This window comes from Ochotona curzoniae, unplaced genomic scaffold, assembly GCF_017591425.1.
Source record: "Ochotona curzoniae isolate NIBS_2020 unplaced genomic scaffold, NIBS_Ocur_1.0 contig_3520, whole genome shotgun sequence".
Lineage (NCBI taxonomy): Eukaryota > Metazoa > Chordata > Mammalia > Lagomorpha > Ochotonidae > Ochotona > Ochotona curzoniae.
Genome location: NW_024465894.1, coordinates 7434122 through 7456959, shown reverse-complemented (window position 1 = coordinate 7456959; position 22838 = coordinate 7434122). Strand labels below are relative to the sequence as shown.

At 52.9% G+C, this 22838-nt stretch overlaps 1 protein-coding gene across 5 annotated transcripts; it reads left to right on the top strand.

The window, feature by feature from the left end:
• The first annotated feature begins 1706 nt into the window (after positions 1–1706).
• On the top strand, positions 1707–22262 carry GDAP1L1 (ganglioside induced differentiation associated protein 1 like 1). Of its 5 annotated transcripts, none has more exons than XM_040981095.1 (6): positions 1707–1961; positions 9710–9955; positions 10628–10801; positions 13422–13519; positions 14196–14310; positions 21896–22262. In XM_040981095.1, the coding sequence occupies exons 1-6, from the start codon at positions 1712–1714 to the stop codon at positions 22237–22239; spliced, it is 1227 nt and encodes a 408-aa protein (XP_040837029.1). In that variant the 5' UTR covers positions 1707–1711; the 3' UTR covers positions 22240–22262. The 5 variants fall into 5 exon arrangements, with proteins under 5 accessions (XP_040837029.1, XP_040837030.1, XP_040837032.1 ...); XM_040981096.1 differs by having other exon boundaries at positions 1717–1961; positions 9763–9955; XM_040981097.1 differs by having other exon boundaries at positions 1782–1960; positions 9753–9955.
• Positions 22263–22838: the final 576 nt, after the last annotated feature.

Here is a 22838-nt window from a genome sequence, read left to right as displayed (position 1 = left end):
TGCAGACCTGGGGAGGCAGTGGTGAGGGCTCTGCTAATTAGATTCCTGTTACCCACATGGGAAACCTAGACAGAGTTTTCTGTATAGTCTTGGTAGATATCTAGAAAGGGAATCAGTGGATGGGCACACTCTGTGTGTCTTTCAAATAGAACAGAAGTCATTTTAAAAAGGGTTGCAAACGTGTTAGAAGAGGTGTAGGGAAATGAGCATATTCCTTTATTACTAATGGTGAATAAGCATGGAACCTCTTCAGTGGGACCTTGGTGAAAACATGTGCTTAGATCCAGCAATTCCACTTCTTTTTTTTTTAAGATTTATTTATTTTGTATTACAAAGTCAGATATACGGAGAGGAGGAGAGACAGAGAGGAAGACCTTCCATCCGATGATTCACTCCTAAGTGGCCACAGCAGCTGGTGCTGTGTCGATCCAAAGCCAGGAGTCAAGAGCTCTTCCAGGTTTCCCAAATGGATGCAGGGTCCCAAGGCTTTGGGCCATCTTTGACTGCTTTCCCAGGCCACAAGCAGGGAGCTGGATGGGAAACGGGGCCGCCAGCATTAGAACCAGCGTCCATATGGGATCCCAGCGTGTTAAAGGCTAGGCCCAAGACAGCATTATTTTTATAACAACAGAAACAGTATATATGCCCAACAACAACCTAACCTCCCTAGTATAGCCATCTGCATCTGTTGTCTCAAGATCAGCTTCTGTATTTGCTCAATGGCAAGTGAATTAAAACACGCTCTTTCTGGAAGAGGAAGCATGATGTGTTCAGGAACAAGGCATGAAGTGGAAGTGTTTAGGCCATGTGATAGTAAAGGCATCGAAGGCTTTGTCTAGACTCCTGTGATGGAGTCTTCTCTGGTCAGGAAACTTGTTGGTTTCCTGGGACAAAGGTGTGACCTTGAAGCCATGACTTGACATCTCTAGTCTTCCCTGCCTCATCTGGGAAAGGGATTATTGTGCAGGTGGAAAGGGAGTTTACATTGATGAATGCTTGCCGTGCTGCCGTCTGTTTCACCTTGTTGTCCTGACCTTGCAGCTCGGAGTTGGGTGCTGAAGTCAGACCGCCCAAGTTCAAGACTCAGCTCCACCACTCAGGGGACATCTGACCTTGGGCAAGGTCACTTAACCTCTCCGTGCCTCAGTCTGCTCCTCTGTAAAGTGAGGCTAAGAAATTCTCAGGAAAGCTCCATGATCAAGCTGTGAAGCCTTAGGGACAGAGTGCCTGGGCCCAGTCAGTGGGTGCAGTTATTTGTTAAATAAACCACAGTGTGATCCCTTCCCTCACAGAGACCTTTGGTGTAGGACTGGGGAGAATTGGGGGTTGGGGGTGTGCAGGGAAACCACAGTTTCCAAAAGAGAGGCCCTTCTTTTTCCGGGCTCTGCCCCAGCAGCTGTCGGGAGAGGTGGCTGCTCCTGGTAAGACAGGAGGCAAGAAGGCGTCTATAATGGTGGCATCTTTGACAGGTGGCTGGCCACCTAGGAATTGTTTGGAGATCCTCGCTCCCCTTCCCAGAAACCTGACACGGAGGAACTGGAGGATTTCCTTGCGCAGCGGGCCAGGGGCCGTGGGGTGCAAGGCGGAGAAGGAGGTGGGGGCGGGTGGGGGCGGGAAAGGAGCTCCCGGGATCCCCGACCCCTCCCCCCACTGGACCAGTGAGTAATGACATTCGCGGGGAGGGAGGGGGCAGGCTCAGCGAGGCCATGTGATGCTGGGCGAAGCGAGCCGCGCCGCACCGCCGGAGCCTCCTTCCTGGCTCCCTACGAGTGCGGGCCGTCATGGCGACCCCCAACAACCTGACCCCCACCAACTGCAGCTGGTGGCCCATCTCGGCGCTGGAGAGCGATGCGGCCAAGCCGGCGGATGCCCCCGACGCGCCCGAGGCTGCCAGCCCCGCCCATTGGCCCAAGGAGAGCCTGGTTCTGTACCACTGGACCCAGTCCTTCAGCTCTCAGAAGGTAGGGCCTCGGTGCGGGGGCTGCGGGTCGGGGCGCCCACGAGATGGCCGTGGCTTCTGGGGCTGGGGTTGCTCCCAAGTGGTGCCTGGCCCTGGGTGGGTCCCTGGAGCCCACTCCCTCCCCAATTCCAGGGGCGCCCATTCTGCCCCATCCCCGTCCCCACCCCGAAAGGGGCGGGTGCTGAGGGACCCGTGCAGAGACAAAGGCACGGACGCTGCTGCTGCGAGGGCGGCCGCGAGGGGCGCGGGTGCTGGGGGAAGGGGTAAAAGCACGTCCTGGGGTCCAGCCCTCTAACCGCCTCGCAGGCCCCTCCAGCTTGTCAGGGGCCTTCTTCGGGCTGGAGCTTGGAGAGTCTGACTAGGTGGGCTAAGTGCCCCCTATCTCGAGCTAAGAGGGAAGGAGTTAACCCATAGATAGCCTCAGGCCAGCCAAGCTCAGCCCAGTACCTCCTGGTTTCCCTCTTAAAGACAATGTCTTGACCATTTGGACCCTTTCAGACCCAGGGGAGCTGGGTGGGTAATGGGGAGGTCAGCCTGTGCCGAGCTGCTGGGGTTCCCTCAGCCGGAACTGGGCTGAAGCCTTACTGCACTCCCAGGGGTGTGAAATCCCACCCCATCCCTGGGGCAGGGATTCAGCACCACGGCCAGGGCCCGGGGCCAGGCACCCACAGGCTGCCTGACTCCTCTTCTCTCAGAAGATTCTTTTGTTCCAATCATTCATTTTACAGATGGAGAAACAGACACCATGAAAGGAAAGAGCCTTGAGTCCAAAGAACTTGGGTCTGAGCCTTAGCCCAGGGTGGTCTCACCATCTGGGAAGAGAGTGAATGTCAGGGGTGATAGTGACCATTGCTTCTAAGTCCAGGAGCTGCAGGGGCTGTTGAAAAGGCTATTAACTCCATGTTCTACTCCAATTTGAGTGTATTAGGATCATGCAATGGCCTTTATAGAACACGGATGGCAAGATTTTACCCCTGGTAAAACTCTGGTTGGCGAGTTCTGGAGTAGAGCCCCAGCTGTGCATGTCCAGCAGGGTGCTGAGGAGGCCGGCTCACCAATCTCCTCTGGATAGCCGCCATGGTAGAGCACAAACTCAGAGGGCCAGACTGTCCCCAACAGGACTGTTGCCTTCTAACTCACTGTGGAGCTTTGCACAGGTCACTTGGCCTCTCCAAGGTCTCAGTTGTTTAACCTGTAAAATGGGGCAATGCAGTAACCTCTTCAGAGGGCTGTTGAGAGGGTGGTAAGAGGTGATGCACAGCAGGTGCTGATGCTGATATCTGCCCAGCAGTCAAGGCCCTTCTAGTGGTGGGTGATGTTATTTCACTTTAGTGTCAGGTAAAGGAGGGGCCAAGGCTACACAGGTCCCACAAGGACTCATCCATGTATTTGGTTCATGTATACTGGATATCTACTGCATGGCCGGCCCTGTGCAAGGAACTAGGGGCTGGAGGTGCACCAAACTGACCTTCAGATTCCAGAACCTTTTCCCACCTAGCCCCTCAAGAACCAGGGCTGGGGCTGGACAGGAAGCAGGGTTGTGGCCTCTTCCCTTCAAGGGAGCTTCCTGTTTCCCCTCACCATGGAATAAGCCCCCTTAACCCTGAGCTTGGGGCTAATGTGGTCCCCTGGTCAGGGACGAGACTACCCATGGGTACCTGATTATTGACCAAGACTCTGCCTGAGCCAGCCCAAGCATCTCCCTGCGTCCCCTGCCAGGGCTTCGCCTTGCCTAGGGGCCCATCCTGGACTCTAGAGGCAGAATAGCCTGGCCAAAGCGCATGGGCTCTCAGTCAGATGACCCTGGGTTCCAGTCTCATTTGGGTGGCCAACTGGCTGAGTGACCCCAGACAAATCATTTCACCATTCTTTTCCTCAACATCATCAGCCAGAAAAGGGGATTTTCATATCCTAAAGAACTGCTGGGTGCTTTAGAGGAGTTGGACGGATGTTCAGTAGCTGCCATGCAGCGGGGGCTTAGTAGGCGAGTTCCCTTTCCTCCCTCTAGTCTCCAACATGCAGAGGATCCCCCACTTTGTGGAGAGTCCAAGAGACTTTCCACAACTGTACCTGCACCACTCATAGCAGAAAACAGCCCACCTCCAGGAGTACCCCCAGAGGGCAGCAGGACAGTGTGGGGGTGCAGGGCCCAGATCGAGCAGGCTTCAGTCTCAAACCTGCCACTGACTAGCTGCATCATCCTGCAAAAGTTGCTAACCTCTCATGCCTCAGTTCTCCACCTGTGTAAACCGAGGACAATGACAGAGTTGATGGGATTGTCGTGAGGATTCAGCACAGCCTATCCACACACACAACAAGCACCATTAGCAGGGCGTGGGCTTCACCACTGGCTACACCTCAACACCCAGCCCTGCCTCACATCTCTGAGGCTCAGCTTCCTCCTGGGTTGGGGGTAACTGCACCTGCCCTGGAGGGTCATGCAGAGTGACGTCCCATGTTATCACACACTCAGCACAGTGCATTTAGACATTCACACAGAGTGTGGACTTGGGAAATGATGGCTATGAATGCATAGGGCAGGTGCCCGCAAACACCCGAAGTTGTGATTGCCCCCATTGGTGGCAGGACTGAGGTGGAGAGAAGCAAAAACACAGGAAGTCCAGAGCCCAGGCCCCCTTTGCTGGAAGTCTCACTAACTGGCGATATCACCTGACCCTGCTGGCCCTCAGCTTTCTCACCAGGGTAATGGATTAATGTTGGATACAAACTGCCTCCTTCCCTCCCTGGCAGGAAGCTGCTCAAGTTTCTTTGTGAAACTGCCTTTTTTCAAAGATTTATTTTATTTTATTTTAATGGAAAGGCAGATTACAGAGAGAAGGAGAGACAGAGAGGAAGATATTCCATCTGATGATTCACTCCCCAAGTGAGCGCAACAGCTGGTGCTGTGCCGATCCAGAGCCAGGAGCCAGGAACTGCTTTCCAGGTCTCCCACGCGGGTGCAGGGTCCCAAGGCTTTGGGCCGTCCTCGACTGCTTTCCCAGGCCACAAGCAGGGAGCTGGATGGGAAAGGGGCTGCCAGGATTAGAACCGATACCCATATGGGATCCCGGGATCCCGGCACATTCAAGGCGAGGACCTTAACCATTACGCTATCGCACCAGGCCTGCAACTGCCTTTTGCTTCTCCTTCTGTCTTTACACCTGCTATTTTTTCAAAACTAAGGCTGTTATTTGTTAGCTGTGTGACTTTAAAAAGGAGGGTTATTTATTAACAACTATTCATATTTTATTTAAAAGGCAGATTTTACAGAGAGGCTCAGAGAGAAAGGTCTTCCATCCACTGGTTCACTCCTTAAATAGCCATAATGGCCAGTGCTGAGCTGATCTGAAACTGGGACCCTAGAGCTTCTTTTGGGTCTCCTTCCATAGGTGCAACAGCCTAAGGCCTTAGGTCATTCTCCCCTGCTTTTCTAGGTCACAAACAGAAAGCGGAATCAGAAGTGGAGCAGCCAGAACACAAACCAGCACCCATTTAGGATACCAGCACTAGCAAGCAGTTGATTAGCTTACTATGCCACTGTACCAACCCCTAATTAAGCATGTGAAAGCTACAGAAAGATATCCTCCATCCACTGGTTCACTCCCTAGATGGTTCAACGGCCACAGCTGGGCCAGTCCAAAGCCAGAAGCCACCAGCTTCGTTCAGATCTCCCATATGAGGATGGAGGCCCAAGTATTTGAGTCATCTTCTGCTGCTCTGCAGGGAACTGGATCAAAAGTGGAGCAGCTGGGACTCAAATCAGCACTTATATAGGATATCAGCACTTCAGGTTGAAGCTTAGCTTGCTATGCCATGGTGAAGCCTCTAGCTGTGTGACTGGCCATGTTACTGTCTCTGTGTCTGGGTCCTCTTGCGTAGAAGCAAGGTACCTGTGGATACACAGTCCATTGGAGTTCTGTGAGGATCAGTGTGTTAAGTACCTGTTAAGCTGTCAGAACAGCTCCCTGCATAGCTGACATGTTACATGAGAGCTCACAGTTGTTGTCTGAGGACCACCAGCAATCCCTTCAGCAGGTACAGCTCAAGGTTCCCTCTCAGTCCTCAGGATCTGCCCTTGTCTTGGATGTACCTTTGAGGAGCCCCTGACTCAGTCTTTGGCCCCTGAGGGTAACAGACTCAGGTCTGGGTCATGCCAGGGGCCAGTCCTGAAATGCAGGAAAGGCCATGGAGAGGCAGGAGAGGATGATGACTCCTGCGTCTCCCCCCCCCCCGGCCTTGTCTTTCAAACTCTAGGGCACTGGCCCCCCAGCCTGTCTCCTATGCTGCCCTTGACCATTCATGGCAATAGGTGAGAACCAGCAGGGCTACCTGCAGCCCATCTCCCTGTGCTCCTGCTCAGAAGCCCACAGCAGCTCCCCAATCCCTCCACAGGAAATCCAGAGCCTTCCCAATGGCCTCAGGCCCCACTACATGGGGCCAACTTTGCTTGGGTCCCAACCAAGTGAGGGGATGTATAGAAGCCCTTATCAACTGAGTAAAATAAAATGCATAAGAGTATAGGGATCAAAAAAGAAGAAGAAGAAGAAGAAACAAATCACACTTGAGTACAGCTATTGAAATATCTATAAAACCGAGTGTGTCATATGACATGTGTCATATAATGACATATGAACTCGTTTCATAAACTGACCTAGTGGCAGGTCTGCTAAGTGCTGTCATGTTGAAGTCGCGATGAGCAGACGTGGTATTTCAAGGTAACCCCAACATTGAGGAAGTGCTGTGAACACTGCCATACTTTATCGCCTACGTTCATAATTCAAGGAAACGCTAAATGTCAGCTTGAGATCGCTGACAGTAAACATGCAATTTTCCCATCCATCCCAGTTCAAAGACTGTGTTTATTGGCGGGCTTCTTGGCCTAGGTGCTACAGTGCCAAGGCTCTGCACATGGCCCTTTCTGACCTTACCTCCTCAGGATCTCCCTGTCCACCCTGCTGCAGCCACCCTGGGAAGCTACCAGATGTGTTGTCACCTTGCTGGCTGTGCACTGGCCCTTCCCTCTGCCTGGCACACCTGTCTCCAGGGCCCAGGACGCACCACTTCCTCACCTTGTCCCATCCTTCCCTCAAGGGTCACCTTTTCTAGCAAGGAGTGCCCCGATTAGCCACCTACCTCCTCAACCTGCAGCACCCCATTCTCCCTCGCTCTCTGGCAACCATACTGGCACAGAGTAGACCCTCCAGAAGTTTTCAAAAGAGTGATGTTACATGAAAAAGGTGTTACATTAAAAAGATATCTGATTCTGTAAACCTGAAACTACTCTAAAAATAGTCTTAATTTAAAAAAATATATATTTTAAATAATGTGAAGCTCAGAGATTTTCTATGCCTTTTACAAAGTAACACAGCAACTCAACAGCCTTCCCTGGGGCTTGGCTCACTGTCTGGATGGTTCGTGGCTCTGGGCCACTGCACAGCCTCAGCTGACCCTCAGGTAGCTCCACACAGGGTGATTTTGCCTCTGAAGGTTGTCCCCTCCCCAGGCTGCAGCCATGTCTGACCTGGGAGGAGCAGGGGCCACCCTACCAGAATGGAAAGCCAAGGGCAAAGGCTTAGTTTGATCTCCATTTGTGTACATTCACACAAGTTGCAGCTGGGAGGGGAGACTCCATAGCCAGGTAGAACCTTGGCTGCTTAGGCTGAAGGAGGCCAGGGCAGGTAGAAACTGGAGCCTGAATGGTCTTGCTCCAGCCAAATTCCGACCTCTACTGCTCTGGAGCTGCCACAGGACACAGCTGCCTGTGACCTGTGTCTCACTACCCACTCTCACCCACACACATGTCCAGACCAGCACACTCACACAGGACTGGAATGTTCATACACACGCCAGCTCACTCACATGCACTTGCTCACTCTCCCACCCCAACTCACACACACCCATCCCCAAACAGCTGCTGCCGGGGCTGCTCATGGTCTTCACCTGCTCCTTCCCATCTCCGTGGAGGGTACTGTGTCTGTCCCTGGCCAAGGAGGTTAGGACAGATAGCCGTATCTCCTGCCTGGCATGTACGTGGTATCTGCTCCCTGCAGGGCACTATGGGAACACCAAGTCCAGACCCCTTGTTTGAGGCAGAACAAGAGCTCAGAGGGGAGCAGTGATAACCCTGAGGCCACACAGCATTGCTAGGGCAGACCAGGAGGAGAGTCCACATCCCTGCTTCCCAGCCCAGGCACTCTTCCTGAACCACAGGCCCCACTTGTAGGATCTGCTTCTGGCTGGCAGAGCAGGCCAATCTGCCAAGAAGAGTTGCATGCTTAGGGCTCAACTCCCTCTCCCTCCTGACAGTCTACTTAACAGAGGAGCATGTTGAGGTTAGCTGGGAGGGTGGGGTGCCAAATATTTCAGAGCATCAACCAGGGATACAGGGGTTTCTGTGTGTATCTGTGTGTGTGTGTGTGCTAATAGTGATGAAACAACATGTACATAACCCTATATACTGGGCCTCCAGTCACATCACTCTATCCCAACCAATCCAGCTTCAAAAATGTATAATACATAGCCCATTTTATGAAAACTAGAGGTCAGAGAGATCAACTGACTCATTCAGAGACAGCAGAACAAAGAATGCAGAACGCATTTGCATGCAGGCCTGTCCAGTAGTCAAGACACATTACCCCTTTTATAATCCTACAAGGTCTCACTCCCTTAATCCTTACCATAGCCCTCTGAAGAAACTGCTGTGGGACTACCAGGAAAGGAAACCGAGGCACATAGGAGAGCAACTTGTAAAGCTCACCCAGCAAGTCAGTGCCCAAGGAGGAGTTGCGGCGGACCTGCCTGGGCTCTGCGCTTGACACCAGGTGGCCTCCACGGGGAGGGAGGGGAGGCTTACAAGGCGTCTGATGGCAGGAGTTGTGAGGCTGCTTGCTGAGTTGCTATCCATGGGCAGGGTCCTGGGCTGGGTGATTTCTAAGCATCACCAAGGACCAGGGGTTAGGAGCAGGCTCCAGTCTGCAAGCTGTCTGATAGCTTCCATCTGTTCAGATGTTTTTCTGAAAACCCTCTCCCAGGAATTGTAAGGGGAGACTTTGGGGGGGTCGTGGAGAAAGGCCCAGGAATCCCTGAAAGAACCCCTGTGCAGAAAGCCCTGGGATGGGAGTCAGGAACCATTGCTTCCAGGTTTAAGTCTGCTGCTCAGTTGCCCTTGACTTTGGAAAAGCTTCTTGCTGTCTGAGCTTTTGTGTTCTCAGCGGGAAGGATAGGGAACTGCCCCCTGCTCTGTCCTCTGCCAGAGGGCATCCAGATGGGAAGATGTTCAAGGGTAAGAGGGCTTGGCGGATGACGGCGAATCATTGTTCACTCCCTTCTGATCTTCAAATAGTTTAAGAAATTTAACAATTGACTCTGATGATGACTAGACCAAGCTGTGTCCTGCTCGTGACCAGTGATGGCGTAGGTATGTAGGTACCAGGTTCTGAGTGGTTCTGTTAACACCTCCAATCCTGCAAGTCGGAAAGCTGAGGCTCAGCAAGTTCAAGGTATCTGCCCAGCGGCACACAACCACAAATCCTATCCCAGCCATGCCCAGCTGTAAAACCCAGCTCCTTACTCACTCGGTTTCATTGTGCCTTGTCCCCTAGCAAGCCTGGACCACTCCTACTACCAAGCATCTGTCCTTAGGAGCCTTCCCCCAACCAGGTGCCCAAGGACAGGCTGAAGGCAACAGTGTTCCCTCCTGAGTGTGACCTCTGACCTTCCTCCTTGCACATCCCCGCCCTGCCTGGGCAGAGTGTCCCCTGTGTCTCCACCCGCCTTCCCCGCTCTGCCCCTGGCAACTGCAGGTGCGGTTGGTGATCGCAGAGAAGGGTCTGGCGTGTGAGGAGCGAGATGTGAGCCTGCCACAGAGCGAGCACAAGGAGCCCTGGTTCATGCGGCTCAACCTGGGCGAGGAGGTGCCCGTCATCATCCACGGCGACAATATCATCAGTGACTACGACCAGATAATCGACTATGTGGAGCGTACCTTCACCGGAGGTACCATCCCATGGGACCACACACATACACAAACCGGGAGGGCCCAGAACCCATGGGAACACGGGCGAGATTCAATAAGGTCACTGGTAATGAACCATGGGGCAGCAGGCAGGGCCTCAGGGGAGCCCCCTCTGGTACATGAGGAAGACAGCAGGGCCCAGACACCTGCCCCAGGAGCTTTGGAGTCACAGTCCCTCAGGACAGGATGGGGGTTCAGTCTCCAGAGTCAAGGTCTGGATCTCCCAGGGGTCCCAGGGCAGGTGCAAGGCACGGGCAGGGCTGGACTCCTCAGGAACATAGTACCCTGCTCCAGACACCCCAAAGCCCATGGCAGCCCATGGCCTCCCTCGAGCCTAGGAGTTCACAGTCCCCCATCGAAGTGGACAGGGCATCCAGGCGCACGTAGGTTCTGGTTAATAAGATTATTTGGTTGTCAGGATTTGAACCAAGGAGACTTCAGTTCTAGACTTCCAAGTAGCCCACTTCTCTGGAAATCAGGCAGCCCAAAGCTGAGATACCTGCCCAGCCACAGGTCTCGGGCAGAGAGGAGCTGGCCTTCAGAGCCCACCAGGAGAGGTGGCCAAGTCCTGCTCAGGGATGGGTCTGAGGCCCCTGGGGCAGGAGGTAGCTACAGCTCAAGGTCTGAGGCTTTGTCACTGGTGGTGCCCACAGAGCACGTGCTGGCCCTGATGCCCGAGGCAGGGAGCCCACAGCATGCCCGGGTGCTGCAGTACCGCGAGCTGCTGGATGCGCTGCCCATGGATGCCTACACACACGGCTGCATCCTGCACCCTGAGCTCACCACTGACTCCATGATCCCCAAGTACGCCACAGCCGAGATCCGCAGTGAGTGCTGGGTACAGCCAAGTGGGTCCCTCTGTTGTGCCCTTCATTCTTTTCCTCTCTTTTCAAGCAAGTCCTCGCTCCTAGACCTATTCCTCCCACTGCTTGGGTCTGTCTGTCTCCCTTTCCCCACCACTACTTCTTCCCTCCCTCCTGCTTTCTCTGTTGGTCCCTGCCCTGTGTGTTCCATGGTTCTTTCTCTCCACCACTTCCTGTTTTCTCTCCTGTTGTGCTTTTATCTCATCCACCCTATTCCATCTCCCTCTGCTAGTCTCTCATTCTCACTTTCCCTGCCCCTACTCTTGCCTCTCCTTGCCGAGCCCTGCAGCGGTTTTGGGGCCGTCCATCCTCTCCAGGCTGAGGATCCTTGGTAGACACAGCACTCACTAAATGACTGCTTCCTCCCTCCTACAGAAGGAGGTTGATGTTCAAAGGCAAGGAGGGGCTGTCAGGAGAGGAACTCAGCACTGTCCCTTTCAAGTCCCCTTGAATGAGACACGGGAGTTATCTATACTGTCCTGCCCCTGTACACCCAACAACACTTACAAAGCTTCGGGCAGAGGTCTAGGCACAGACAGGGTTGGCTTTTGCGCTTCTGGAGTCCCAGTTTTGTGGAAGCTAAGAGAAGTGAGCAGGTAGTTACATCGCAAGACAAAATAAGTTTAAACACCCCCTCTGGAGGATAGTGTTGTTGGTCCCTCCCAACTCTAAAGTGACCAACATCTTAAGAGTTATCCTGCAGTTTCACTTAGAAGTGGGCACCCACACATCAGTACAAGGCTCCTCGCTACAGCACAGAGGGCAAGAAAATTCCCCGGGAAATAGCCAGCTAGGCCTGACTTGAGGACTGATCAAACACATTACAGTACTTCCATACATGCAGACACTGTGCTGGTGCCTTAGAGCTAACAGGTGTATGGAATGCTCTCAGACAAGTACCAGTGGGAATCTGGTATGCTCTCACAAGTACACCTAAAGGGACTGAACACACAGGTGCCTGCAATGCAAAGGGTACTTCTGGAGGGATATGTAAGAAGCTGCCCAGTTTGTGTAAAGATTTGTTTGAAAATCTGCTAGAGTAGAGGAGAGCTAGATAGATGAGACTGATAGATAGATAGATAGATAGATAGATAGATAGATAGATAGATAGATAGATAGATATAGATATAGATATAGATAGATCGATCCTCCATTCACTGGTTCACTTCCTAGGTAACTGTTAACAGCTAGGACTTGGCCAGGCCAAAGCCAAGAGCCTGGAACTCAATTTAGGTCTCCTACATGTAGACACCAAGCATTTGGGCCATCCTCTGCTGCCTTCTCAGGCACATTAACAGGTAGTTGGATCAAAAGCAAAGCAGCTGGGACCCAAACTGGTTCTCAAATATGGGGTGCTGGCATTGCAGGTAGTGGCTTAGACCAATGCACCACAATGCTGGTCACTATGCTACACTCTTTAATATCTGAATGTTTAACAAGTATGCATGTATAATCTGTTCAAAAGTGAGTGTGACAATATTTCATCCAGCACCAGTCAGCATTACTATCAGGCCAGCATACAGGCTGTGAAACCAGAGTGCTGCAGCCTCCAAGGATGAGTAGGAGGTGGATGGGAAGGAGAGGGGTGTCCTTTTGGGTCCTGGGTAGGTCAGGATGTGGTGTGGTGGCGCTGGAGGAAGCTGTGTGTAGCTGAAGATAGCCCAGGAACTAACAGTGGCTATGATATAAGTCTGGGCAGTGGGTCTGGCAGGAGAGGGAGTGGCAGGAAGGCACAGGCTCAGATCTGCCCTTCACAAAGAGCAGTCCCCACAGAGAAGCAGGGATGAATGGCTCAGGGCCACGGCTCCTCTGTAGATGAGAGAGTGCCCATCCCAGGGAGCTGCCCAGGCTGCTCCTTCTGAAAAAAAAAGAGAGGTTCCCAGGGCTCCTGCCAGCCAGCAGAAACTTGGGGTTTGTAGACAGAGCAGCTCCTTGCCTGCAAAACCGTTCCAAGCAGCCCCAGGTCTTTCCTTAATCTGGCTTGGCCTCCTAAAGGTTAAAGAGAGCTAAAGTTGCATGGACAGCCCCAGAGGACTGGCAAGAGAGACACTGCTGCACTTGACCTTCACATTCATGAAACATCGATGAGACTTAATATAGCTCTGAAGCTGGAAGAGCTGGGAGTGTGTATGATGGGTGTTTATCAGAAAAGAGTGTCAGGCCAAGGTCAAGGTGATGGGGAGTGAAATCTTAGAGGACAGACACTAAACAAGGGCATCACTCATTCCATTCATTCACTCATTCATTCAGTACTCACGAAGCTCTTGTTCTGTGCCAGACCTATGCTTGGACAAGTCTGACACAGGTAGTGCTCTGCAGAAGCTTAAATTCTAATGGGAGACTTCCATATCAAGAGATGATGACATCAGTGTCAAATGCTCCATATACAGCCCAGCAGCTATGATGCCTATGTCCCCTGTGAGAGTGCCTGGGTGGGTTCACTGGGAGCCATAGAACAAAGACCACCGGCTATGCACTGCTTATGTCTGTTGTCAGAGTGGGACCCTCTTCAAGCTGTGCTGGGGAAATGGGTGGGAAAGCACAGAGTATCAGAGGGGTGGGACCTTCCCTCTTCTCCCCCCAGGACATTTAGCCAATGCCACCACGGACCTCATGAAGCTAGACCATGAAGAGGAGCCCCCTCTCTCTGAGCCCTACCTTTCTAAACAGAAGAAGCTCATGGTGAGTGCCCTGGCCTGCAGATAACACACACTGATGGTGAAATGGGGGGAAAAAATCATTGACTTGCTTTTCTAATTCCATCCCCTCTACTACTGACCCACTGCTTGATCTTGGGCAGGCCACCCTGGGGCCTGTCTCCTCATGTCCTAGGTTAAAATCAAAGGCTTAAACAGAGAGCTAAGAAGCTATTGTGGGAGCTCTTGAGAACATCCAGTAAGGATGGGAGGGATAGGGGAGAAGCAGCAGCCAAGCCTCATCCAATACCACAGGAAGCTTGGGAGCATAAAAGGTGGTGCCAGGGTAGCCCACCTGAGACCTAGATACAGCATTTCAAATCCCAGTGTCCCTGGCTGCCGACTGCCTGGTGGTGGATGGGGATGACCTCCCGGAGATTTCTGGTTTGGACAGACACTCATTGACCAAAAGCAATACTCTGGGAAGGGGCAGCTGTGAACCAGTGGCAGCCAGCCACCAACTATAGGAGTGAATGTGCCAAGGTTACAAGGCTTTTGTAAGCTGCAAAAGGGCTCTGTTACAATGGGATGCCTTTCCCTAAGGGGATATCTGGTTGCAGAGCTTGCAAAGGAGGTGTAGGCATAGTTCCCTGCACCCCTGGATATCCTGACTTTATAGAGCCAGCTCAGCCTTCCCAGCTTGCATTTGTCCTGCCCCTCAGGCCAAGATCTTGGAGCACGATGATGTGAGCTACCTGAAGAAGATCCTTGGGGAGCTGGCCATGGTGCTGGACCAGATCGAGGCAGAGCTGGAGAAGAGGAAACTCGAGAATGAGGGTGGGTGCCAGCCTGGGGATGGGTGGGGCATGCAGCCTACCCAACCCTCCCCATCCCTCTCCAGTTCCAGCCTCTTTTCTCCCTCCATAAAACTGATGGCCTACCGATTGGTTGGGATCATGGTCAATGGAGTCAGGTAGACCTAGAGGCAAGTCCTAGCTCTGCCACTTTCTAGCCAAGGGATCCTGCAGGAGGTACTCACCTCATGATCTCAGTTTCCCATCTACAAAGTGAGGCAGCAATAGGACCTATCTGACAGAGCTGTTGAGATGGAATGCGAGTGATACATGTGGAACACTTAATCTGGGGCTTTGCACATAGTGGGTGTTTAATAAAGGATGGTGAAGAGTGTAATGGCAGTGGCGGTGACCTCTGCCCACCACACTATCACAGTTTCCTCTTGTCATGACTGCTTCACACTGCAGCCAGACATTTGAGCTCATCTAGATTCTGTGGTCTTGGGTCTCTGAGCCTCACGTGCCAGCTTCATTCCACCTTCGTACCCTTGCTCCTGCAGCCAGAGTACCCACACCATTCCACTTGGGCATCTGTCTGTTACACCCCACCTTTTCCATAGTACTTCTTCAAACCTAATTTGGACCATTCTATTTTGCTGTGTTTTTTGAGACCTGAAAGCCCTATCTGCTCAACCACTACACACACATGGCTCACTGCACACACATGGCATGGGAGGGGCACAACGCCTAGCAGGAGGGACTTGAGTTAGAGTCCCAGCTTTGTTACATGTGACCTGGGAACAAATGACTCTCCCTAGTGTTGACTTGGAATGAGGTGGTCAGAATACAACTTAGATCCTTGACCCATCTTGTTGGATTAATTAGGAAGACTAAAATCGCTCAGCCCAGTTCCTGGCAATGCTAGTGTAAAACACGTGACGGCCAAAGGTGTGCATGTTTTCCAGATGTGAGAATACAGGCTCAGAAAGAGAATGACGAAGGACAGGGTGTCCCTATGGACTTGATCTCTTTCCAGCCTCAGGACACACATAGACACGTCCTGTCCAGGAACATCATTGTGTCTGTTGAAGCCAGCTTCCTTAAAGCTTTCCTGAAAAAAAAAAAAATGGTATGGCTAAGTGAGTCAACAGTGCCACCCCCCACATTATTCCCCTGAACCTCTCCTGTTACTATCAGTTTGAAGGCTCAAGGGGAGCCACCATGGAAAGGCTCCAGGGCCAAAGTGTGTGGTGGTCTGGCCTCTGTGGCTGGGGAAGTCTCGGCTCTGCCTTCCTCTGGCTGGGTGACCTTTGCTCTCAGTTATGTGATTTATATGTGCATTAGATTTTGGGACTGCCAAAACAAGTTGGCACAAAGTGCTATTGCCTGATTGTTCCAGGGGCTATAAGTTCAAGGGGAAGGTGTATCAGGCTTGTTCCCGGTGAACCCCTCTCCCCTGTGTGTCCATAGCCGCCTTCTTACCAGGTCCACACCAGGACTCCCCTCCATGCAATAGCCTGCTAGTGTCTCTGCCCAACCAAAGGTTCTCTTCTCACTAACTCAGCCCAATTGGCTTGGGACCCAGGCTCACGTCCCCAGTCTTAACCTTATCCCTTCTTTAAAGGCCCTGTCTACAAGTACAGACACAGCCCAAGGTGTCAGGAGTCACTGCCTGGCCACAACATTGTAAAGGTTCTTGAGTTCAGTAAGTGTTGGGGGCTCCACGCAGCACCCAGCTCTGTGGGGAGTACTCCAGGAACAGAACTTTACAAAATCATTATGATGATCTCCTTCCCTCCTTCATGGAACATCTGTGACTGTCCTGAATGGTACAACTGTGAACCAAAGCAAGACACTGTTCTTGCTGTCTTGGAGCTTGCCTGGGGGAGCAGAAGGCAGTCAGTCCAGTAAAGACATGGGAAGCAACACAGACAGGGACGCATACTGAGGCTGAGAATCAAGTGGGCAGTACACTTGGCTCGAGCTGCTCTGCAGAGGTGAAATTCAGGGTGAGACCAAAAGGATGAGGAGGAGCCCACCGAAGAACAAGGGGAGGTGGGTCCCAGGCAGAGGGAATGACATGCGGGTGGGAAAGGACAGGGACTCCCAATGGACTATGTGCTGTGTTGTGGGGACAGGGATGTGAGGAATGAGGTTGGGAGGAGCTAGAAGGGAAAAGGTAAGATCGTGGCTATGAACCTATATTTATAAGGTTAGATTTTTATACTAATCATAAGGGAAACTCCTAGGAGAGTTTTGTGCCCATTAGCTTTTGCTAAATATCAATCCATCCCACATATGAATGACTTAAAAGAAGAATGTTTTGTTTGTTCATGAGTGTGGCTTGGTCTGTGGGACGGGTTCTGCTGGAACAGCTTATGTCTGTCCTCTATGGGGACAGCTGGTCTCATTCCTGCTTTTGGAGCCAGAAGCAGTCAGTGTCTTCACAGGCATATCTGCAGCTGGCCACTGTCCGCAGGGCCCCAAGGCCGACTGGGCCATGGTTTGCCCCTCATCCAGCAGGTTAGCCTGGGCTTCTGTGGATAGTGATGGTTCCAGTGCAAGAGCAGAGACCCAAGGTACCAACCTTCTCCAGCCTCTGCTTGTCCCGTGTTTGTTCTGTGATCCTGTGAGCCCAAACAAGGGACCTGGGAAAGCCCAGGCTGAAGGGGCAGAGCCTTAGACTTGAACCCCCATGGCCACTCAGCCACTTTGCCAAGAGTGTATGTCCAGGGGCTTGTGACCCTTCTTACAGTCTATGCAGCGTGCTGAGTTCTGATCATCATGTGAAGGTGAATTCCAGGGAGGCAGATAACAGGCCACTGCAGCCAGCTGGGAGACCCATGATGTTGGCTTGGGCTGAGGTGGCCACCGTGGAGAGAGTGAGGTGGACTTGAGAAGGATTTGGGGAAAGGTCATGACCTTGCAGTGGGCTGTAGAGGAATGAAGGGTTAGGGGAGCTGAGCCACTGAAGGGTACTGTTTACAGACATGGCAAGGAGGAGCTTAGTTCAGTTTGGGGAACAGAGAGTGAGGGCTGCCTTTAGACACCCCAGAGGTGTGAGATACTCCAATCTGGCTCTTAAAGGAACGGTCAGCATTTGGAGCTGGAGACCTGGGCGAAATCAGCCACAACAGGATGGATAAGGCCACAGTGGTGGACCAGTTCATCTAAGGAGACATGAAGACAGGCATAGGACTCATTGGACCGAGTAACTAAGCACTCCCAAGCCCTGGGGTGTACACAAAGAAAGTGTTTCCTGAGGATCAGAAATTCTGGAGCAGCTTAGCTGGTTGGCTTATATTCAGAGTTGTCTGGTACAGGCCCCCGTCATGCTGCTGGCTGAAGCTATAGTCTTTCAAGGCCCAACCTGGGCTACAGAGTACCCTTGTGAGATGGTTCATTCCCAAGGTTCCTAGCTGGAGGCCTCAGTGCCCCAAGGGTGACCCGATCAGCAGGAGACCCTGGGTCCTCTTCACATGGTCCTCTGAAAGTGCTGCTGGGATGTCCTTGCATCGTGGCAGCTGGCTCTCTCCTGAGCAAGTGATCCCAGGCAGAGACAGAAAGCACAGTGTCTTCTCGGCCAGCCACTGGCAGTCATGTCTGCCACACCCTACCCATGGAAAATCACAGGACAGAGCCCCTTTGGGAGGTGGGAGAGTTGGGCCTCACTAAAGGCTGGAACATCAGAGAGCTGTAGATATTTTTTTTTAAGATTTATTTTTATTATTTTTTTATTGGAAAGGCGGATATACATACAGAGAGGAGAGACAGAGAAGAAGGTCTTCCGTCCGATGATTCACTCCCCAAGTGAGCGCAACGGCCGATGCTATGCCGATCCGAAGCCAGGAGCCTCTTCTGGGTCTCCCACGCGGGTGCAGGGCCCCAAAGCTTTGGGCCGCCCTCGACTGCCTTCCAGGGCCACAGGCAGGGAGCTGGAAGGGAAGTGGGGCTGCTGGGATTAGAACCGGTACCCATATGGGATCCCGGGCGAGGACCTTTAACCACTTGCGCCACCGTGCCAGGCCCAGAGCTGTAGATATTTTGACAAGCCTCTCACTGGCCCTGGGCCTCCCCAAGCCTCATCAGGAAAATGGACAAAGGAGCCAGTTGAGGGAGTGACAGCAGGATCAGAGGGTCACAGAAGCTCTGTCCTAAGGAGGCAGATGGTGTCACAGCAGAGGAGAGCACCCCCTGAGTCTGAAACAAAGGACTTGGCTGGGGCTCACCAAAAGCAGTTTCACAAGAATGTGGGTACCAAAGGTAGCTGGGAAGGTGCTGAAGAAGGAACCAGAGGCAAGGACCGAGATGGTGGATGGAGATAGCCGAAGTGCACAGTGTGGCTGTGGAATGGAACCGGAATGTGGTGGGAGCTGGAGAGGGATATGGACCACAGGGAGGCACATGTTTAACACAGGAGACAGACAGGTGAGCTTTCACACTGCTCAGACTGACGGCACACAAACAAGTGGAGGGTGCAGGAGCGGCCTCATAAAAGTCACAGGAAGATCGGAGGGGCAGGGAAACAGGCAGCATCCTAGAGCCAGGCCAAAGAGGGCTCAGCGAAATACTGTGGCAGGCCCCAGGGGTACAGTGAGCAGCCCCCTGAGCTACACATCCTTGCAAAGGATTCAGGGGTGTGGTGGGAGGAGAGGCAGATTCAGAAACTGGGACAGAGGTGGTGTGGCAGGGCCACCTGACAGGGGCTGTGACTCAGGGCCACCTGCAGAGGGGGACTGAGGGAGCTAAGTCTTTTGCCTCACTCCCTCCTTGCCTAACCCTGGGGAGCCAGTGGGCAGGAATCCCATGTCACCTCCATCATGCTGGCCTCCTGTGTTGCAGAGCAATGTGGGAGGATCTAGATGGGAAAACTGAAGATTCACAGCAGGGACAGCACCTGCTGCAGTGTCCCAGACAGTGACGGGCACAGGCGCACGCCTGCCTGCCTGCCTGCCTGCCTGGGAATTTGTGGGCTCCAAGGCAGGGAGTGAGGGCCTTTGTGGCCAAAGGCATCTATTTTCTGAATGAAGAGTGAGCCCCCTGGGGCAAGGCAAAGGCTGAGAGCAGCAGGCAAGATGCAGAGACATGCAATGGCCTACTCAGGGAACGGTAATAGGTCCCCCCACCCTGCCGTGCCACTGGCAGCACAGAGTGCCCTCCAGGGCTTTGTGGGCCTGGCAAAGTGTGGCTGGTCAGCTGCACAGAGAGCTGGCAGTCTTGGAGAAGTGCCAGGTGAGCCTCCTGCACAGCTAGAAGAGAGAGAGGCAGAAATGGAAGGGCAGGGCCCTACGAGCACTCACACAGACACTGCTGCACGTGGCAGCTATTGACTGATATTTGCCTGCTAGCGTCAATGCACCATTGTGACCTGCACGTGCATGCTCAGGACTACAGGCAAACAACGCCATGCTTATACACATGGTGATCCCACACCACAGGGAGTCAGAGGTCCCTGTGTGCAGGCACCCACATGCAAATCCACGTGGGGGATTTGGGCAGCAGACACAGGGGTAAACACAAACCATGCAAGACACAGACACATGACCGGGCCCATGTACCCACAAGGGCCCTGGTTGTGCATGGAGCTGCATGCTGTGCCATGTTCATTTGCATGTCAGAAGACACAGCAGCTTACCATGGTGGCGATGAGCATAGACTGTAACCAGATGACCCCAAGCCCTGCTTGGCCCTCTGACTACCGCTTTGTGGCTTGACCGAGTTACTTTGCCTCTCGTGCCTAGCTGTCCTCATCTGTAGAATGGAGGTAATACTACAACTACATGAAAAAGTTGTTAGGAGGACTATGGAATGGCCAGCACACTGATTGATCTGCCACCCACCCCTCAGGGTGCCTCGTCACAACCCCTTTCCTGGATTCACCTTGTTGCCCAGGATTGAAAATGTGAAGGTCTCCCAGGGCTCAATCATTTGTCCTTTTTGTAAATCTCTCTGCACTTGCTCCCGTGCTGAAATCACACAGTTTATTGCTGGGGATTGCATCTGTTCCTCCCGACTCCCCTCGCGATCCCTTGTGCCTATCCCAGCCTCACTTCCCCAGTCCCTTACCATAATTCCCAGGTGTGTCCCTGTGTGAGCCCTTCCTTCCTGCACCCCCAATTCCTATGGCATTCTCTTGCTTCATCATACTCGTTTTGCCAAACCTCAGACCTGGTTCAACCTGCCTCTCCCTTGCCAACCCTCTCAGCACCTGTACCTGTGATCCTAAGTGTGTCAGGACTCCCATGACGTCATGAGCAACTTCTTGGGGCCTTGGTGCTGCCCCCAGGCCCCTACTGTTCCCTCTGAGTGACCCCTTACACCTCGTGCCTCACCCTCCAATCTCCACCCCACCTCCCCTCCACCTCCTCACTCATGCTGATAACTTTCCTTTTTCATCACTGAGATAAACAAAGCTTTTTTCGAAGAGATGGGCACAGCTCCAGGCTTCACAGCTGCATCTGCAGGCACTGATGTCCACACAGAAACCGTTTCTGAGCAGTTTCAGGGCGCATTTTTGTCCCATCACGTCTTAACATCTCCGAATTGGGAACGTTTCTCACAACCAGCGGCTTAATTACCTCTCTTCCTTTTGGGGTGGGTGTCTTACATTTGATGGTGACTGAGATTGGATGAAATTGCAGCAGCACGCATCTCTCTTGTTGCCAAGGTTGAACTAGCTGAGGCCAGTCCCTCCCTTAGTGTGCTGTACCCGAGCCCAGTGTACCCCCTCAAGCATGCCATGGCCACGGTTATCTCTGCTCTGCTTGGCAGGGTCCTTTCCCCTCTCCACTGGGTCACTGCTGTGCTTTCCTAGGAAAATGCATTTGAGCTGTCTCACCCTGTTGGCCTACCCTCCTCACTACTGCAAAACTTGAAAGAGCAAACTGTTCCTTGCGTCCACTTCCTCCTTCCCACCTCAGACTTTCACTGTCAGCATTCTCTTCCACCTGCCTTTGTCAAGGTCAGCAGTTGCTAAATGCAATCACAGATTCTCAGATCTCCTCTACACAGCCTCTGGACACGGCAGAGCACTCACTCTTCCTAACACTGCTCCCTTAAGTGTGTCTGCTCTCTCACCTCCTCACCTCCTTTGCTGGCTTCTCCTTTTTGGTCAGTATCTAAGCCTAGAACCCCAGTATTCAAGTTTGGTGTGCACAGTGATTTAGACTAGGATGGGGAAAGTGGCATCAGCTCTGGATGGGTTTTAAAAATAAAGCTGATAGGGATTGCTGACCACTGTATGTGGAGGTGAAAGAATAATTTATGTGAACACTGCAATCTCTGGCCTGAGTGGCTGTAAGGGTGGAGGAGCTGCAATGAAATGGGGATGAGTGAGGTGGGCTGGGGATGAGGGTCAAAAATTCCATTTTGGTCACATCCGTTTGGACACTTTCAGAGTAGACAGCCAAGTGTGACTGTCAAGGGCAGCAGATATGTGAGTCCAGAGTTAAAACTTACACCTTCAAAGTCAGCTGACCCACAGAAAAAAAAAAGCCATAGAGGAAGGCTAGGGCAAGGCATGTGGCACCACAGGGAACAGTGGGGAAAGTCATGGCAGGGGGCAGGCAGGAGCCAGGGGATCTGGGGACAGAAAAGGGAGTGGCAGGCTCTGCTCTCTCCCACTGCAGGGCAGAAGTGCGAGCTGTGGCTGTGCGGCTGCGCCTTCACCCTCGCTGACGTCCTGCTGGGAGCCACCCTGCACCGCCTCAAGTTCCTGGGACTGTCCAAGAAATACTGGGAAGATGGCAGCCGGCCCAACCTGCAGTCCTTCTTTGAGAGGGTCCAGAGACGCTTTGCTTTCCGGAAAGTTCTTGGTGACATCCACACCACCCTGCTGTCAGCCGTCATCCCCAACGCCTTCCGGCTGGTCAAGCGAAAGCCCCCGTCATTCTTCGGGGCATCCTTTCTCATGGGCTCCCTGGGCGGGATGGGCTACTTTGCCTACTGGTACCTCAAGAAAAAATACATCTAAGCCAGGTCGGGCTTGGCGTCTGACTGCCAGTGTGTCTGCCGTGTTGATGCCCCGTGAGCTCTCCGTCACCCACGTTCCATGAACACACGGCAGCCCCTCCCCACCCCTGTTCTGAGTATTCCCATCGTCAGTGTGGACACGTGCCATAGTGTAGAAGCAGACATTGCCAAAGCCGCGACCGTGACCAGAGGCCATGGCTCTACCAAGGACGCGAAGAGGAAGTGAGAGAAAGTGGAAACTGAACACAAACACCTTTCTTTTTGACTCAAAGTTTTGGGACACAACTGTGGGGACTGGTTAGCACCTGAGGTGAGTCCCCCGCTGTTTCATCCAGCAGGGCTGGGTTCCAGGAGGTGCTGGGGCCCAGGGACCCCGATGCCTCATCTTCGCTTCCCTCTTGCCCAGGGAACTCTTGCCCAGGACAAAGCCAACTCAACTCTTCTAACCAGTACCTCGTGAGTGGGGTGAGATTGAGGTGAGAGTTGGGAGGTTGGCCAGAGATCCCCCACCTCACCCAGGGAGGCCCCTGAAGATCCGGGGGCTTCGTCCTTCCGGACATGGACTCAGGCAGCCCTGGCTCAGGCCAAAATGGTGGCACC

Coding starts and splice junctions, on each gene's coding strand:
- GDAP1L1 (XM_040981095.1), top strand. CDS start 1,712: ATGCTGGGCGAAGCGAGCCGCGCCGCACCGCCGGAGCCTCCTTCCTGG. Junction 1,962..9,709: donor AGTCCTTCAGCTCTCAGAAG/GTAGGGCCTCGG, acceptor CTGCCTGGGCAG/AGTGTCCCCTGTGTCTCCAC. Junction 13,520..14,195: donor CTAAACAGAAGAAGCTCATG/GTGAGTGCCCTG, acceptor CCTGCCCCTCAG/GCCAAGATCTTGGAGCACGA.